The 18,836-nt window shown below is 55.4% G+C and overlaps 1 protein-coding gene across 4 annotated transcripts; it reads left to right on the forward strand.

Annotated features, from left to right (window-relative positions):
• Positions 1 to 264: 264 nt before the first annotated feature.
• Positions 265 to 11,331, forward strand: LOC111158163 (cytochrome b561). 4 transcript variants are annotated; one of them, XM_022520058.1, is made up of 6 exons: positions 265 to 352; positions 7,881 to 8,098; positions 9,051 to 9,149; positions 9,433 to 9,536; positions 9,930 to 10,087; positions 10,276 to 11,331. In XM_022520058.1, exons 2-6 carry the CDS (start codon positions 7,894 to 7,896, stop codon positions 10,466 to 10,468), a joined length of 759 nt encoding a protein of 252 aa, XP_022375766.1. In that variant the 5' UTR covers positions 265 to 352; positions 7,881 to 7,893; the 3' UTR covers positions 10,469 to 11,331. The 4 variants fall into 4 exon arrangements, with proteins under 4 accessions (XP_022375766.1, XP_022375768.1, XP_022375765.1 ...); XM_022520060.1 differs by having other exon boundaries at positions 342 to 352; positions 7,884 to 8,098; XM_022520057.1 differs by lacking the exon at positions 265 to 352 and adding an exon at positions 990 to 1,256 and having other exon boundaries at positions 7,884 to 8,098.
• Positions 11,332 to 18,836: the final 7,505 nt, after the last annotated feature.

Consider the following 18,836-nt stretch of genomic DNA (forward strand, 5'->3'; position numbering starts at 1 on the left):
CTCAGCGCCCCGCGCCGCATCTCCTTCGCGCGGCGTTAAGGTCTGGGCCCGGGATCCGGCGGGGTCCCGGTCCCGAAAGCGGGGCACTAGTGGGCGCCGGGCCCTGCCCCGCGCGCTGGGACGCGCGGGGGCACTTCCGGCGCCCCCTGCCCCCAGTAACCCTCGCCGCACCTCCCACCTCGCGCCCCACCCGCAGCCACCGCCCTGTCGTCATGGCGACGCCGTAGCTCTGCGCGGGGCGCGGCGGGCGGAACCGGCCGAGCGCCAGGGGCGCGGCGCGGAGAGCTCGCCTGCCGGTGCGCGGTGAGGCGCTGCGCGGCGGGGACGAGCTCCGGGCCCGGCGCCAGGCCAGGTAGGCGGCCGGGGCGGGTGGGAGCGAGCCGAGCCCCCGCGCGGAGTCGGGGCGGGGGCCCAGGTGTGCCCGCAGCGGAACGCGCCCGCCCCCCCGAGCCGCCGCGGGTCTTTCTCCAGCCCCTCACCCGCCAGCGCCCCGGGCCCTCGCCTCACCCGCTGTCGAACCCGCGGAGCAGGGGGTGGGGGGTGAGAGAGCAGGCCGCGCTCCGGGCCTGGGCTGTCGGCCTCGGGCCCTGGGTCAGCCTCCGTGCCAGTCCGCGGAAGTTAGACCCGAGCGCCAGGTGACCTCACGTTTATCTAGGGGCTCACGCCTGATAGTTGGCCATATTCTAGAAACAAGGTAGACGTGGATCAGCCAACATTTGCCACGACTGTTCTTTGGAAACCTGAAACCGAGACTGGCCAAACTGCTTTGCCGGTGGCGGGGCCTCCCTGAGCCTGCCTCTCTCCTCTTGCTGAGAAGTACCTAGCCAAGGAGTTCTCATTTGGGAAACCCTGGCTCATGGGGTTGGCCCTGGTGGGCCCAGAGCTGTGGGCACAGCGGGCACAGAACGGAGCCAAGGGTGGGGGTCCGCTGCTGCCTTTGACGCCTGGGTTAAGACAGAGCCACCTCCCGTCTCCACCTGCTCTTTCCCCCAGGGATCCCGCTGGACCCTCCCCCGCAAGCCTTTCTCCTTGAGGTTGCCCCTCTCCTCTCATACGCCCTTCCTTGGCAGTCTTTGAGGAGTTGCTAAGTCTCATTAAATGAAGCTCCGTCTCAGGACTTCTGGATTCGATTCCTTTGTTTTCATAGCACATGAAGAAATGCCAAAGCTTTGCCACCTTCTCACAGATCTCTTGATTTCTCTTGAGACATTGGATGTGAGGCAGAAGGTACAGAAAGAAAACCTGTAAATGCCAAGGTGAGACCCACATAGAGAAGGGGTGCTGCAAACTGCCACCACCGTCGCCCACCCCCTATGCAGGAGAAGCCTGCCATACTGGGAGGGGGAGCCACCCCTGCTCAGGCACAACTTCCCAGCCCTGGCCGCTTTCCTTGGCCCAATATGGGGTGGGGCAGCAGCACCAGGAGGCACTGGTGGAGGAATCGGCCCCAGATCCAGGGGTTTCTGCGCCGCGGGGGACCGGCGGGAGAGTAGACAGAATTGGCATATGGATTTATGAGAGGGGTAGTGCTGTCTGTTGCCTTCTGGCTCTCTTTGGCCCCAGACCTCTATGTCAACAACTTCTGATGTGTGACTCTTCCCAAGCTGCTATTAGGATCAGATTTATTCTTATTAGATTGTTATCTGAATGCCTACCATGTGGCAGGCACTTTGCTAGGCTCTCGTACATAGTTATCCCTCTTAATTTTTGCTAGGCCAGTGAGTAGTAAGGTGGGACTCGATGTCCCCTATCTCGCCCTTGAGGAAGCAGGTCCAGAGAGAGGACTTGGCTTGACCAGGAGCACATAAACAGTAGGGCTGGCTTTAAAATCACGTGTGTTTGACCAGAGCTGCATTCATGGGTCCCAGGCACTTTTGCCTTGGTGGGACTCTTTTTCCACCAAAAATAATAATAATTAAAAAAAAAAACACCTATATTTTACAACTGTGTTGGTATAAAGCAGATATAATCCAGGCTGGATTAAAAATTAAAGCATTTTCTTCAACACTGAATTTGTTTTTCCTCCTGATATAGCAGAAATCTTAACAGTTTTTGTGGGACCCTGCAAGTATTGGGAACCCTGGGCCCAAGCCCACTGTACCTAATAGAGAATCAGGCTCAGTGTTTGATTTCAAGCTTTGCTTTCTTCCCGCAGGCTACTTGGGGTCCTGGATGACACCTCAACCTTCATTTTGCCTTCCCTTTCTGGGATATTCTAGGGCAATTGAGTTGTCCCCTCCTCCCGGCACTCACCTATCAAGAAAAGCTCTAACTTCTGTCCCCAATATAATCTTCTCTAACCCAATTTTAAAATCCGGCTGTGGACAAGGAGGGCTGTGGCCAGGCCAGGCTGCCTGCTTCCAGGCTCTAGGACAGGCGCAGTGTCTGGTCCCCATAATGAGATTAGGCCTGGTGGCCTTTAAATGAAACTGTGGACACGGGGAGAGAGAGTGATTCTGAGCACAGTCAAGCCCTGCGGGTAGCTCCTGTGCCTGTTTGATTGCATTAAGTGGATCCGGCCTGCAAGTGTATGTGGGAGGGGCAGGGTGGGGTGGGGGTGGTGTGTGACTCTCTCAGCCCAAAGTTCCAGAAGCTGCCAAAACTGTCACCCCCATCCTGTGCTCTGACAGGAAAGAAAGTGGCTGTGGAAGGGGCTGTAAGAGCCTCCTCTGCTTCTAAGACTCCGGTCTGCCCAGCGGAGGAGAGCTTTGGGGTGGAGAATGGCAGCTTCCAGGCCCTTGGTGCTGCTGCTTCTGCTCCGGGAACAAAGGCCCAGAAACCACCGTCATTGGGGGTGGGGGGAGCATCCTGTTTGGGAAGGGAGAGAGAGTGTTGTCACTGTCTGGATTGGGAACCGAAGGCACATGATTCAAAGGCAACTGCTTACTAGGGAGTGGCTCGCGACTGATTTCCAAGTTTACACATGCAAAATGTGTTTGTGGGTGGGTCAGTTTCCAACCCGACTCAGTGAAATGTGTTCTCTCTCCAGCATTGGAAGCAGGCCCTCCTTGGCCAAAGATAGGTTGTCTGTGATGTTGAACCGAATAAGCTGTCGTTGAAGGAATCGTTCAGGTCGTGTTCTGTAAAGCACAGAACCACTCACTGCTTTGTCTTTTTTGTGAATCTGGATTTTTCACCCTTGGAGCTCACTGACTGTGAGGCCACCTGGAGGCAGGATGGTCTTGCTTGGTGTGAGTTTTCTTGCATCCCTCATGCTTGGACTTAAATCACCTTCACACTGAAAGGAAGAGTGGAGGAGACAGCTTGGGCGTTCGTAGTTCCAAAGGTCATTCTTGATTGCTGGTTTCCTCTTGGACGCCTCACCACCCAGATGCCTAGTTCCCTGCACAGATGGGGCAGGGGAGCTGCCTTTGGAGCAGCTGATGTGAAAATCTCATGGATCAGCTGGTTTGCCCTCCTGCCAGCCCTTCGCTCTTAACTACCTGTTCCCATCCTGCCTTCTCTCCCAGGAGAGCCCGCAGGGGACACCAGTGCTAGATGAGGTGATGGGCCTCCCTTAGGAGGCTGGTTTCCTGAGAGGTGAGGGACACAGGAGGACTGGCATGGGACAGAGAGAGTCTTCTTGCTGCTCTGGTTCAAAGTGACTTCTTTGGCAAGCGCGCGTTCAGATCGTTGATTGCTTTCAGATCCACCCTCCATGCTGGGCAAAGCCACGCCTCTGCCCGATGACCAGCTGCTGGGGTGAGTCACCTCCCTGTGTTAAAGCCGTTGGATAGTGGCTAGTGCCCTTGGAGGTCTGAGTTGAGCTTGCATCCTGAATTCTTACCACCCTTTACTAAAAAATTCCGCATCTGCTCTGCAGCTCGTCTGCAAGCTTCTTGAAGGCAGGGATCACGTCTTACCTGTATAGCTCCATCATCTCGTAGTCTCGCCAGCATACAGCAGGTGCTCAATGAACAAATGCGTTGAGTAGCTATTCGTGGCTGGTAACTTGGGGCATGTCATTTATCCTCTTTGAGTCCCAGTTTCCTCACCCATTAAAGTGGGACAACACTCCTGTTATCCTAGTGGTAGTGCGGAGGTTAAGCAAGAGAAGGCTGAGCACAGAGAAGGGGGCTTGTAGTCCGCTGGGAGCCATCCTCCCAGCCACACAGGCAGGCCTCTCTGTTCTGTGCTCTGCTCCAAACAGCATTAGGGTTCGGACTTCCTGGGGAAATCAGGATGGGAAATTACAGTGCAGAATGTTCAAGCCCCCCATTTGGTGGTTTCGACTATTCCAAAGTGCGTTTCCTTTTCAGCGCTACCAGCCACTTCTCCAGTTCTCAGCGGACAAAGACTGGGTGTCGTGCAAGTTAACTCACTCCCGACACTGTTTACCTGGAGATCGTGTCAGAGCCCACAGGTTAAGGGTTCAGTCCCGCAAGACTGCTCCCCACTTCGGATGCCAGTTGCAAATCCAGGTTCGCCCCTGTGGCTCCGACCCACCTGCTGTGGATGAGAAGTTCCCCTGGCCTTCTCCCTGGGTTCAAGTAATTTGCTAGAGCAGCTCACAGAACTCAGTGAAACATTTTACTTAGTAGATTTGTTTTAAAAGGCTATGACTCAGGAATTGCCAGATGGAAGAGGAACATTAGGGCAAGGTCCCGAAGGTCCTGAACGTAGGAGCTTCTGTCCCCGGGGAACTAGGGTAGCCGTCCTCTGGGAAGCTCCTTTTGGATTTTACTGAGGCTTCATTACTTGGACAGGCTCTATTAGATCATTGGCCATTGGCGATGGAACTCACATCTCCAGCCCCTCTCAGCTCCCTAGAGGTTGAGAGGGTGGAACGGAAGGTTCCAGCCGTCAATCACGTGGTTGGTTTCCCTGGCAACCAGCCCTCGCCACGGTTATCTAAGGGCTCGTTAACAAGGCAGGTTTCTGGCGTGGTTGGGAAATTCCAAGGGTTTTAGGAGCTCCATCCTATATACTCCTTCTTCTAAGTCACAACCTCACAGCTCTGCAGAGACCCTGGCTTTGATTTCTGCCTGTCTCAGTAGGAGGCTGGCTGGCCTGGCCACGGAGTAGCTCCGAGATCCGGGAGCAACAGTTCCTTTGCTGCCCTGAGCTCCCACTGCCGTCGTCGGTCATTCAGCTTGGGCTGCGGAAGCTGTGGCAGGTCTACCAGCCGCAGAGCACGTTCTCTGTGTTCTTTCTCCTTCAGAGCTAATCAGGTTCTGACTGTGCCCCGGGCGTTCTGGGGATGAATCTAATAAAGGGGAGGAGGACTGAGAACAGGTGACCCGGGGACAGCAGCTGTTTGGTAGATCTTTCCTGTTCGAGTCAGTGCAAGGCAACAGATCCCGGAGTCGATCCAAGGAAGAGCGGGACGTGTGGCCTGCCTTGCGCGAGCTCCCCGGGCAGGTGAGCAGAGGGGAGCAGGCGAGCTTCTCGGGAGGCAGACCACCGCGGGGTAACTGAGCACCCCCGGCCGGGGTTGGCGGTGCAGAGATACCCGCCAGAGATGAATGAAATGCGGGGTTCAGGTTGTGGGCCGAGGATGGAGGGGAGGGTGAATGGAGGAGGTGGGGGGCGGGTGTGCAAGTGGCGGGGAGCAGGGAGTGAGGCCCGGAAGTGTGAGGCAGAGGGTGGTAGGGGAAGCGAGAGTCTCCTCTGAGTGGATTTGGTAAGAAAACCCGGGGCGCACATGGAAACGGAGTTGGGAGTTCGGATGGTGTTACAGAGGTGGCATTTCACCAGCAGGCAGGGACGCTGTTTGTGTGGGCTGGGGCGGCAGGGTGGTGTAGAGATTGGAGCAGAAGCCCCATGCCCTGGCTGGGGTGGTGGCAAGGAAGGTGGCCAGGAGGGAAGTGATGTTGGGGGGCCCAGGGGAGATCCTCTAGCATTCGGTGGCCACGTCTGCCAGGTGCGCGGTCAGGAGCGGGCTTGGTCGTCAAGGGGAGATGAGTTGACTTCGGACGCGCTGCGTTTGGAGTGTGTGTGGGTTGTCGGGGGAGACGAATGGTAGGTGGCTAGAAATGGGGTTTGTATTTGGGGGAGAGCACAGAACGGGCCTTACATTTAGGAGTTACCCGTATAGAGGTGACAGATACAGAGACAAGAGTTTCAGAAGCAGAGGGTTGTTGTCCGCCAGGCCTTCTGGAAACAGGTGTTGCTACCTGCTGTGGGAGTGTGTTTGGAAGATGATTTGATAAAATGTCAAAAACCTCTGTTCTCCAGTGAGGAATTAATAAGACACATGTGCAAAGATGATCACATAGCATGGTTTATTTAGTAAAAAACTGGGAGCTAGCTAAATGTTGAACAACGGGTTCAGCAGGTTGGTTAAAGCACGGAACAGCCGTATCCTGTAATCTTGTGACGTCATTGAAATGATGGCGTAAAGTAGATGGATTTTCTTTGACATGAAGAGATGAGTATGACCTACTATGAAGTTAAAACAGGTTAGAAATCAGTAGGATTCTGTTTCTATAAAATAATGTATATATTTCTAGAAAAAAGTGATATAAGGACACACATGAAAATGCTGATTACTTGTAATTTTTCCCTTTTTTTTTTTGCTAATCTGTATTTTACTGAAAGAAGTGTATTAGTAACACTCCCCACTGCCACTGACTTTTTTTGATGGTGAAGTTGCCAACATTTGTCGGATATGGCAGAGAGAACTGGGGGGTAACCTCCTCAGTAGTCGTAGAAGACCAGGCCGACTGGACACAAGTTCTTGCGCAGTACAGGGTAGAGAAAGAGCACACGCTGGCTGTGAGGAGGGGACCGTAAGCCTGTTAGGCATGTGTCTGCTTGGCTTTCTCTGGGATGTTTCCAGCAGTGCTAGGCGAGGCCAGGACTGGGGACGGGGAGAGCACCTTTCTGTGGGCACAGGACACTCCAGTGGCAAGTCAAGGCGGATGGAGGCCATCTTTTGTTCGTGCTCAGGCTGCCTCTCCCTCCTGGGTGTCTGGGCCAGGGCTGGGCTCTGGGTCAGGAGAACCAACCGATTCAGGGTGAAAAGCTGGCATGAGGCTGAAGGCCGCCGTCCTAACTGGTGGGGGTTGGGGAGGGCGGGGTGGGGAGGAGACTACCAGAGGGGTGGACTGGGCAGAGGAGCCAGGAAATGCGCCACACACACACACACACACACACACACACACACACACCCCCGAACTGCCATTTTCTCATCTGTCGCACGGGTCCAGTAACTCCCTGCTTACGGCCTCACACAGGCTCACCGGGAGCGGAGTGACGTGTATGAAACACACCAGGAGCCCTGCACGCGAGGTGCTATTCCCTGTAGGGCTCATTTCTGGTGACTTTAGTTTTGGAAGCGTCAGGTGAGCCGGAGTGCAGATCGGCCTGCCCTGAGCAGGGCGGGTGAGGGAAAGAGGCAGCCGCAGGGGGAGCAGGCTGCTTGGCTGCTCCTGTTGCCCACGTGTGTCGGGCGAAGCGGGGTCCGAGCACATCCCAGCTATAAGCAGGGGGCCTGCTGTGGGAAGGGCAGGACTCCTCTTCATCTCGGGCGGCAGGCTTGCACACTGGGGCGGGGAATGCACCCCATGTCCTCAGGACACACCTGGGGGACAAACAGTGAGGAACCCTGTTCATTCGAGGGATTTCCTCACTTCTCTGTCCCTCGTCTGTGAAGCCCCCTGAGAACACCCAGGGCCTCATGAAACCGAATGTAAAGCCAGGTGCAAGCTTTACACCTGCTCCCATCTGAATTTGGGGGACCTTCACTTGCACCCTCGTGGCCTCTCTCAGCCGGTGTCTGGTCCGTCTCCGGGGAAGCGGGGCACCTCTGCCGACGCACTAGAGACTTGGGGTGGCCGGCTTTAGCACAGGGGCCTGGGGGAGGGGGGAGGGGGTGTGGGGCGTTGGGAGGCCAGGGTGTGGCGCGTGGCGCTCTGAGCTGTCTGTCTCTCCTCCAGCAGCTGCCGCAGCATGGACAGTCGGGCCGGCCTGGCAGCCACGCCCAGAGCGCTGCCTTACTACGTGGCTTTCTCCCAGCTGCTGGGCCTGACTGTGGTGGCCACGACGGGGGCTTGGCTCGGTCTGTACAGGGGCGGCATCGCCTGGGAGGGCGCCCTGCAGTTTAACGTGCACCCGCTCTCCATGGTCATAGGCCTGATCTTCCTGCAGGGAGACGGTGAGTCCCGCCTGTGCGCCCGGAGCCGCTCCTGAGAGAGGCTGTTTGCACAAACACTCTTGTCCTGAGGTGGTTCCACAAAAGACAGGAAGGAAGCTGGCTTGGAGCCTGGGGACACCAGGCATCCAAATCCAGGGGCCTGAGGTGTGGGGGTGGCAACTCCTTTCCTACTTGTCCTGGTCTTTCCACAGGAGCATCCAGTGGTGTGTGTGCTGCTTAGAGCAGGAAGCCCAGGGTTTGGGCTGTGAGCTGAGGCCAGCTTCTGTGGGGACAGTTTGATATCGGGAGAAAGAGGGTGGGTTTGAATGTGTGTGTGTGTGTGTGTGTGTTGGACTTGGCAGAGCTGAAGTTCCTTTCTGAAGGAGTGAGGCTGTGCTTGGCCCCCACTTGCTTCTGTGGCCTTCTCTCTGCTAAGGAGAAGTCTGGATCTGTTTGACCCATTCTTCCTAGAGGTGGTCCTGGTGACAGCCACTCCTCCAGCAGCAGCCGTTCCGCAGAGGCATTCCCTATGCCACCTGGGTCTGTCTGGCTCAGCGCAGTGACGGGGTGGGGAGTTAGCTTCGGACCTGGGGGCTCCCTGTCTCCATGTCTAGGGAGCCTGCTTGGTAAAGGTAGTGAGTGTCTGCTCAGGCTTCCATCCTGGACTATGCATCATAGCTAAGAGGTGAACGCAGAAGTTTGGTGACACCTTGGCATCACTGTGTGATGACCTTGACCACACAGCCTGGAGTACACAGCACACTTGAAAAGGAAGTGATGGTGGCGGGGGTGCTAGGGGACACACATCCGGGCACCCCTGCTGGGCCCCACAGAGCCTTGTTTTCTCTCCCCTTGGCTGTGGCTGGAGGACCTTGACAAGCCCTTCATTCTGACCGCCTCCCCCCAGCCAAGGGGTGTCTCCTTGGTGCTGGTGGCAGGCCGGCCTCAAGGTCCCTTTCTCGCTCCCCATAAGCCTTGCTGGTTTACCGGGTCTTCAGGAATGAGACCAAACGCACAACCAAGGTCCTGCATGGGCTGCTGCACGTCTTCGCACTCGTCATCGCCTTGGTGGGTGAGTTCCCTGGCACAGGCGCCCCCTCTCCCCACACCTGCTTTGGACTTGGGGAAGTAGCTGCTTGATCCGTCTGGTCTCCACTCCAGTTCTGTTACGGTCCCCTCCCTGGCCCTCCACCCCCCCCAGCGCCCTGTGGCGTGTCCGGGCATCCCCGGCTGGGACACTGGGTGCTGGCAGCCACCGAGCTGGGACCAGATCCCAGAAGTGCCAGCGAGTCGGGTTTCCCTTGGGTCACCTCCCCGGCAGCCCTGTCCTCACGCGGCCCCTCTCCCCGGCCCAGGCGTGGTGGCGGTGTTCGACTACCACCGGAAGAAGGGCTACGCGGACCTGTACAGCCTGCACAGCTGGTGTGGCCTCCTCGTGTTGGTTCTCTACTTCGTGCAGGTGAGGCCTCAGTCCACGGCGACGGGGACGGGGGTGGGGGCGGGGGGGTGACGACTCGGGTGTCCCACCAGCGCCCACTTCCAGGCCGTGTACCTGAAAGTGAAAGAGGTGCTTTAGCACCGCCGGTGGCTGCCTGGGGACTCTGAAATGGGTGCAAAAGCCAGGATTTCCCCCGCGAGGGTGCCTCAGAGCACGTCTGTGTGGCCAAGGCCTGGGGGTGCCGCGGCCGGGACCTCCGCCCGGGCACTTTGTGCGGCCGCACCCAAGCTCTTAGGGTGAAGGGAGCGGGACGGGTGGGCGCAGGGCTTCTGCTTCCTTGCCTGTCGGCGTGTCCGGGGCTCCGTCAGACGGATGGCCAGCTCCGTCTCTGGCAGCCCCCGCCTTTCCTTGCAGTGGCTCGTGGGCTTGAGCTTCTTCCTGTTCCCCGGAGCTTCGTTTTCCCTGCGGAGCCGCTACCGCCCGCAGCACGTCTTCTTCGGCGCCGCCATCTTCCTCCTGTCCGTGGGCACCGCCCTGCTGGGCCTGAAGGAGGCGCTGCTGTTCAAACTTGGGTGAGCCTCCTCCCCGCGGCTTTCCCCCGAGGTAGCGAGTTAGCGAGGCAGTGGTTTTCCTCCCGGGGAGGGGACGGGCGGGGCTGGGGTGGGGATGCCAGGCCATCTTTCTGCTGTTTCTGGGTGCGGAGGGCATTTGGCCGGACGGTGACGGCTTGGGGGGCTTCTCCCTTCCGCCTAACCCGCAGGGCCAAGTACAGCACGTTTGAGGCTGAGGGTGTCCTGGCCAACGTGCTGGGCTTGCTGCTGGTCGGCTTCGGGGTCACCGTGCTCTACATCTTGACTCGCTCTGACTGGAAGCGGCCACCCCAGGCGGAGGAACAAGCCCTCTCCATGGACTTCAAGACGCTGACAGAAGGCGACAGCCCCGGCTCCCAGTGACGGCCTGTCCCGCACGGAGGGCCCGGCTGTGGCTGGCTGCCGCAGCTCGGGGTGGGGGGGTTGAGTAGGCGACTTTCCCACGCTCTGTCGCGGCTCTGCTGGCTCGGTGGCTCCGGGGGAGGGCTGGCCAGTGCGGCGGGCGCGTGGGGGCAGCGCCCCGTTGTGGGCTGTAGGGCTTGGCTTCCTCTGCTTTCCCTCCGTGTTGCTGCTTTAGAGTCCCGTTAGTCACGCGCGGACCCGGCCCTGTTGTCACCGTCACCCCCTCCACTCGAGCCGCTTCGGGCAGGGTTTTGGGTGGTCAGTCCGGGCTACAGAAGCACAGATCCTTCAAGAAGACGCAGAGTGGCTCTCCTCTTGAGGAGCGGATGCTGGGCCGAGTCCAGGGGCTGCCAAGAGCACAAAGCTGTGGGAGAAACTGGGGCTTAGTGACAGGCCTGGCAAGGCCGAGACTTGCTTTGTGTAACGCTGAATTCAGACCAGAGTCCCGTCCGTCTGAATGACACGTGGTGAGAATGGCCCCGACTTTGGCAGCGGAGCAGGTGATACTATGTATAAACTATGCTGGTGTCCAGAGCGAGGGTCCCCTGGAGAGGGGAGGGGCGGGCCCCTGGGAAGCTGTGGAGATGTGGCTTCGGCCCAGCCGCGCGCTCAGCCTCCTCCTCTCCGGGCCTCAGCCCCAGGGCGGCTCTGCCGGGAGAGGGCCAGGGCCCCGGCTGGAGACAAACTGTCCTTGGCGGCTGAGGGCCACCGAGAGAGGAGGCCGAGATGGCCCGCGGGCTGGCGCTGGGGCTCGGCTCGGCAGGCTCCCCGCCCTCAGCAGCCGGCTTAGGCGCTGCTCTCGCTCTGACCTCAGGCCCGGGGCTTCTGTCTTTTTTTTTTTTTTTTTTTTTTTTTTAAGCAGAAAGTTGCAGCTGCTGCTGCCCTGTTCCCGGGGAAGGCAGGGCCGCCCGCTCCTGTGCGGAGGAGAGCGCCCTTCTCCCCGCTGCGCCCGTCTCTGCGGGCGGTCGGGGCTGAGGGGACCCGGAGCGTCCTCCCAGCGGCCTGACGTGCTCTGTGCCGCCGAGTGACTCTTCGGCTTCAGCCTAGAGGGAAGATGATTAGAGCATTGACCTTGTGCTTCCTGGACTCGGCGAATGCTCTCTCCTTGTTTTCCTCCTGTTCTGGGCTTTGAGGAACACGACAGTGTGAGACAGACACCGCGTACGTAAATGAAGAAATGCAAAGAGCTTTCCAAACCTGACCGCTGCTCCTTCGATGGTTGCCTTTTCCTCACCTCAGCGCTGCCTTCGAGAGCGGGGCCGGCCTCCTCTCGTGCTCCGGGTGCGAACACTCCATTCTGGCCTTGAGCCCTGCCGCCGGCGATGCCACTTCAGCGAGCAGGTGGCTGTGGTCCCGAGCCTTCCCCAGCAGGGCGGCCCAGTCCCCTCCGAGCCCCCTTCCTGCTGCAGCTGGCCCGCCTGGCCGGGGTGTTCGCCGGTGACACGGCGCGCTCTGCCCGCACCAGGACCCCGTCTGTTCCCCCCCCCCGCCTGGCACACGCCGTAGAGCCAGACATTTTCACGTGGAGAAACGCCCCCTTGGACAAACCCAAGTGCAATTGTGACTCTCCCTTGCCAGGACGCCCCAGAGAGAGACGGAACCTTAGATTTCTGGAAAAAACCTGTAAACTGGTCTGTTGGCCCGAGTGTCTGTTGGATCATTCTGGAGGCCCCCTGAAAGCGCCCCCCGTGGTTTATTTCACTTTGCCTGTGGCCAGTCTTTGAAGTGCGGTGTAGCGTCGGTGCAACGGATGATTCAATAAACGTCTACAGCAGATCTCTGGCCTGCTAGCTTCATTTACTGGGCGACAAAAAGGTACTTCTAGAACAGTCAGATAACAAGGTTAGTTCTACCAGGCTTGGCAAACGGCACATCCCCCGGCTGGGCACAGAAGGTACAGTGATGCGTGCTGCCAGGACACAGGCTCGGAGATGGTCCCGAGACCGCTCGGTCTGTGGACCCAGTGGGGGAGAAACCGTTTTCTCAACCCGGAGAGAGTGGCCTGGAGGCTGGAGCCCGGTAAGGGCCTCGGCAAGAAGTTCTCCCCCAGTAACTTTCTGCCTTTTAAAAATATGTCTCTCTATTCCTTCAGAGGAGGAGCAAAACTTGGGGAACAAGTGGAGATTTTACTTGAGAGCCATTCCCGAGGCCCAGGCAGGAGGTGCGTTTATGGTGAAGTCGGGCGGGGTCTCACACGGGGACGCTCTGTGGGCTCCACTGAGAACCCTAACACGTCACTGAGAACACTAACAGGGCCCTACAGCAAATCCTCTGATGCGTGATCCTCGGGTTTCATGAATCCTTCCTGATACTGACTTTATTCTCCATATTCTTGAGAGGTCTTTGGTTTCTGCCTCTGTGCAGTCTGTCTCCTGAATCAGGGTTTCTGTGTGAAGCTTCATTTGCTTAAAGCATGCAAAACACATGGCTTGGTACATGTCACAAGCTAATGGCTCGGTCAAGATCACAGCTGGCTCTCAGTGTGAGGGCAGAAGCCCCTGCACCCCGTGAGTGGCCCATGTCACCTCCGACTTCTGTGCTCGCTTCTGGATCCAGGGTCTCCGTGTTTGGAAATATTCAAATGATCCCAGACGTGAAGGAGAGACCTCCCCTCTCCTTCACCGGCTCAGGGTGTCCCTCACCTGACTGGGTTTGGAACCCCTTGAGGTCTCAAAGTTTTCAGACCAAGCAGGTGGTTCCTTCCAGAGTCCTCTCCTGTCCTCTTTGAAGGTAACTCTGGCATCCAGGCTGGGGTAACTGCGTGCCTGGAGTTTTCCTGCTTCCCCGGCTCTGGCTGTTTTGGGGAAATGGACGTAGTTGCACAACAGGGATGTTTGTTCAGCACAATGTGGTGTCTAGAGGAAGCAGTCTCCTTCCTTGCTCGTCCCTGCAGTAGACAGAGCGGTACCAGCGAGGAAAAAAGGCTCAGGACTCCGGGCTGGCCGCTTTTGAAAAAAAGGTCTCGAGAGTCTCCAGCCAGTTTCAGGAAACCTGCAGCTTCTCCACTTAGGATGCAGCCGCCTAGCTCTCTGGCTGGTAAGGATGGGAAATTCTGGCCAGATTGCTGAAGAGAAAATAAGCCAGTGGAAGCAGTGGGCTTCCAGCTCCGACCAAGTTCGCTTGGGGAACTCTAGCTAGGGCTGTTCCCTCCCCTCCCCTTGGGCCTGCAGCTCAGCTACTAAAATCAAACAAGACACCTCAGTGCTCCCTTGGTTTGGCGGGAGAGGAACCCACTGAGGAAAAAGCCTGCCTCCCTCAGCGGGTTCGGCAAGCGTTCGCCGACAGGCCCACGGAACTGTCTTTCCTCAGCCACAGCTCTTGAGTGCCTGCCGCATGCCTACCACACTGCCCCAGCTCCGAGGGCGGTACCCAGTCACCTCGCTGAAGGACTACGAGCCTGGAGGGGTGACTGTGCATGTCCCACGGGAGACCAACCGGATCATCAGGAATCTGGCCTCCGCCTTCACCTTGGGGAAGGTTGTCCCCGGGGGAGGCTCAGCGAGGTCCCTCCTCAGCACTGTGGGACCGTGAGGGGAGGGCGAGCTCCAGGCAGCTCTCGGGAGGCGCACGGTACCGCAAGGAGAAAGCACCACAACACCGTGTTTTTCCAAGTGTTACCCTTTATAAATAAGTACATTTGCTTTCATACATACAGTTCATTGTACGGATGGCGATCTGTACACATGGGCAGGAAAATGCATTCATTTAACTTTTCACATCTATCTCACACAGCTCACATGTACAGACAATACAACTGCTCAAGCAAGTACAGCAAAGGAAAAGGTCTTTCCTTATACACAGGGGCTAGATGCCTCTGTTGGGTGTGGGACATCCCCACTGCACGAGTTCACAACTGTGTGGTGTTCAATATATCGGGAGAGAGAACAAACATGCATTGGATAATATACTGTACAGAGAAAGTCCTTTACATCTGAGTCATAGAAAACCTAAAGGAAAACTAAGTGCATTAAAGCTTTTTCCAGCAAGTGTCTTGAAAGGACAGCAAAGAGGAGGAGGAATCAAAATCATATTAGTACAAATCACTCTTTAATTGTAGACTGTACATGTCTGTACTAATTAAAATCATCTTGGATTTGGAGGAGACAGAACAGAGACGGATATGCTGCACTAAATGGAAAGGAGGCCATGCCTGAGGATGGCACCTGCCCTGAGCCCGATGAGGAACTGGCCCCACTCAGCAGGAATCAGCCAAAGGAAAAAACAAAAACAAAAACAAACTGGAACAGGAAGTGTAACTTACAAGATTTCCAAAATAACCTGTGAATGAAGGAGAGATCTGGAGCCGGCATTTCTAACTCTTTTTTTTCCAGTCAGCTGGTACACAATAAGGCAGGTACATTCAAGTACTGAATTTCCAGAATTTACAGTCTGTCTGGTCCTGGGGACCCAAGGGATGGAGTGGAGTCCCCCTAACCAGGTTAGTGGTTCTGGTTCTGGTTAGTGATTAGGCAAAAGAAAAATCCAGCCAGTAAGTGCTACAAAAACAAAGCAGCTAGGCTCCTTCCTTTCCACGGAGTAGGTCTGTCTGAAAAACGAGAGTGACGCCAGCCTGCATCTAGACGCGTTCAGCTAAAACCTGGCAGGTCAGCTTCGTGGAGAGTATCAGAGTCGGCAGGAAGAAGTGAGATGATATGGGTGAGGAAACATGAAAGTAACACTTGATTTTTGGTGTCCAATTACGCATTCATTTGGTACTGACTTTCAAAGCTCTGACCGTGGCCGTCGCATGGCCACAAGCATCTCAGGGCGGCTCAGCAGCTGTGAGGCATTGGACACCAAATGCAGGTTACCAACACTTCAGCCCTTCAGTGGTCTGTGTTAGAAACGGAGTTGATGAAGACCCAGTGATTATTCAAGTAGCTCTGCACAGTGGCTCTACCGTTCCCGTTGTGCTTGTGTCCAGGCCCCCAGCCAGCCGCCTTTTCTGGGGAGCAGCCAGAGCTGAGTTCAAGGCATTGCATGGTGAAGGTTTCCATGACACGTCTTTGTAGGTAGCTCTTACCCCTAAGCCCTTTGTTCATTGTTGTTAGTCATGGTAGATGGTCAGTCTGGAATTCCTAGAGGAAAAGGAGAAAAAGCCACACCTCCCGACGTGCATGCCCCGGGCAGCACGGGCCTCGGTGTGGAAGCAGCAGCAGGCTGCCTCTGCAAGTTGGCTTCTTGAGAAGTGGGCAGCCCAAGGACAGACAGGGTGGGAGAGGCCGGGACAGGGAGGGGGGAACATCCTGCCCCCCCTCCCCGCCCCCCGGGGAAGCCTGTACCATTTTGTGGCAAAGATTCAGTGAGCAACTGGTTTTGTCCAAGGCATTTCTGCAGTAGAAAAATAACAATTTTTGAATTAAACCAGCCAACTGTGACATCTCTGGAGTTACAAAAGTTGGAGGCCAAGAGGAACTGAGAGGGATGCTCACGGCAAGTGAAGAAGGCTTCCTCATACCCACCCATCCACCAGAGCAAGGGAGTTCTAGTCAATTCTCCCGTCCTCTGCCTGGCTGAAGGTCCAAAGCGGGTAGTGTTCAAAGAGCTTATCTCGCCACAATGGGCACAGATATGTGAAGACCCCTCTGCAGGCCTGTCCCCTCCTTCCTGAACCCTCTGGGCCTGCCTGCTGCCCTGGGAGAGGCTCCTCCAGGGGAACCTGCTGCCTTTCTTTGCCACCAGACAAGCCTGGTGCAGAGCCACAGTGACACCTAGTGGTAGAGTATGGTTGAAGCAAGGTGACGTCCACATAACCCACTGTATAGGACTAAAATCTAAGGAAAATACTTATGGATATTAAATTAGATACTGGTTAATTTTTCTATTGGGTACATCTCTGGAATATAAAAATACCAATATTTAGAGAGGGGTTCATAAACTACTATACAATATAAGGACCGAGGATACCTTTCTCTAGGCTGTTCTGTTTACAATAATTTAGGAAAAGTGTTTTAATAATCCAGGCTTAACTAAATTAGCAAACTTGTGTCTCTGGACAACGACCTGGGGTACTGTACATGATTCTAATTAGTGGAATTTTCCTGAGCCTTCGAGTTTAAGTTAAACACATCTAGAAAGAGGGGCACATGGGAGAGGAACAAGAAGGGTTTGTGCTCTATTAACTTGGGGGTTTAATAGTGCACATCTGCAACCCAGACGAGATACAACAGCAGATACAAAATGGTCTCCATTTTGTCCATGCCAAATTCTCATGTTACACAGGTTTTCCCTTTACTTTGTAAATAAACATTAATTTTTAATTGTTAATTGTGTGCCTTACTGATCCAGTAAATAAAGTAACCACGTCTCAGGAGTCCCTAAGAAAATTGCTGGAAAAGCACTTTAAAATCACTGCAAATATTTTTTTGTATTTAAAAATTCTTAATCTTTTTGATGCTTATATACAACAGTTATTTCTTGTGCTATAAATGTTGTGATCCACTGCTTGATTTCTTTCCTTTTCTTCCTTTTTTTTTTTCCCTTGAAAGATACACTAAAAGACAAGAGCGGTTTTGCTATTTTCTAATGAAGACATTACGCACACTTAAATATCCAGTATTTATCAGAGTTACAAATTCAAACAGTAAAGTGCACCCATTTATAGACATGATGTGATGGGAACCCATTAGTGCAAGAATTCTGGGTGAATGAAACGTACAATTTGGTGAGAAACCTAGAGGCTGAGGTTTGTTACCACTGTCTCCATTGCAGGGTGGTGTGAATTGGGTGAGTGGAACTTACCAGGCCCATCTGAAAAGCTCCCCCCACCGGAAGCCAGACATCGATTCAGCGAGTGTTGCCGGGGAGAGGCCATCTCGGAGACGCGGTACTAAGACCGGCCCATGGCAGTGACGTAGCGCCAACAGGGCGCGGGCAGTCCGCCTGCAGGGAGAACGGGTCTCCGGCCCCCAGGAAGGTCCAGTTGGCATTTTCTAGTCAAACTCAACTGGCACCCAGCAGTGATATTCACTCCCTCTTACAATGGCTAACAAAGAGGCTGCGTTTTGACTGTTTTAAGTATTTTGCCCAATAAGGCATAGACCCTAAATCTCTGGTTTGTCCAAGAAAACCCAGAGAGGCCCTGGGGACAAGCGACATCAGGGGCATGTTGGTGAAATGCAGAACCCGCTGACTCCCCGAGAGAGCTGAGTGCAGGTCGCATGTGCGGTGTTCCGAATAAGCAGGGGCACTTTTCTGACAGACGCAGACATTGTTCAGGATGTCGCAGCAGCTCTTCGGTGAGAGGTGCTTAGGAAGGGAGGAGATGCAAAGAGCCCCCTAGGGCTGAGACCTGGACAAAGCGGGAGCCGGGCTCCTGGCTGTAGGCTGGTGCCACAGCTGGACATTTCATCTTCTCAGTGAGAGAGAGAGGGAGAAGGGAAGGGCCAAGAAGCCGGGGCCCACCCTGGGCTAGGTGAGTAGGACACAGTCCCGGGGCATCAGAGAGAGGAGAGAGTCTGGGTCCTGAGATGGCCCAGCTGTCTGCTTCTAGCCCAGAGACAAGTCCTGGCCTGTTTCAGGCTCGGGGGCAGAGGGGCCCATCTATTTGGCAGAATCTAAATTAGTAGAGAAATGTTTCTGATCTCAACTTCATGCTCCCCATGTCTTAGTGATACTTTCAGAGGACCCTTACAAACAGGTCTGGTCACATCTGGTTTTTTGTTCAGGAAACTGCCCTTCCAGTAGCCCTTTACTAACAAGAGCGGAATGATTCTTAATAACAGAACGGATTCGCTTTTGCTTCAGTTTCTTACGTTTTCAGAGTTGACGTGCCTGTGCTAAGGCTTTGGTTCCAGTGTTCTTGCTGTCCGCCTCATGCTGGCCTCAATCATGCAAAGGAGAGGTCAGCAAGCGACCTCAAGACACGGAAGAAGGGTGCAGGCTACCCGGGTCAGAAGACCTGCTGTCTGTCTCGCGTGCCCCCACCCAGGGCTGAAAGGGGTCTGTGTTCTCCCTGAAACATGCTGCAGTTTCTGGTTTTCAAAGATTGCTCCCCAAACACGCCTACCTTGAAAAAAAAATAAAAGAAGAAACGATTCCTAAAGTAACAGATAATGGGACTGTAGATCTCAAAATGGAATCAGACAGCGTCTGGTGCAGGGTGCAATGACCCTGGGTGCAAACTTCAGGAATAAAGTTACGGTCCCGAGAGAATTCAATTTGCTTCCCAGAGAACCAATTTCTTCACTACACTGTGTGGGCTGAAATAGGAGGGCCGGTGGAACACAGTCTGGTTCCGAGCGAAGACCCCACTAACAGGATTAGGGTACCACTCACACCTCAGCAAGAGTTTGCTTTTGTAGAGTATGATGCTCAGTGATCTCTCAGG

This window comes from Enhydra lutris, unplaced genomic scaffold (assembly GCF_002288905.1).
Source record: "Enhydra lutris kenyoni isolate GAN:26980312 unplaced genomic scaffold, ASM228890v2 scaffoldscaffold57, whole genome shotgun sequence".
Taxonomy (NCBI): domain Eukaryota; kingdom Metazoa; phylum Chordata; class Mammalia; order Carnivora; family Mustelidae; genus Enhydra; species Enhydra lutris.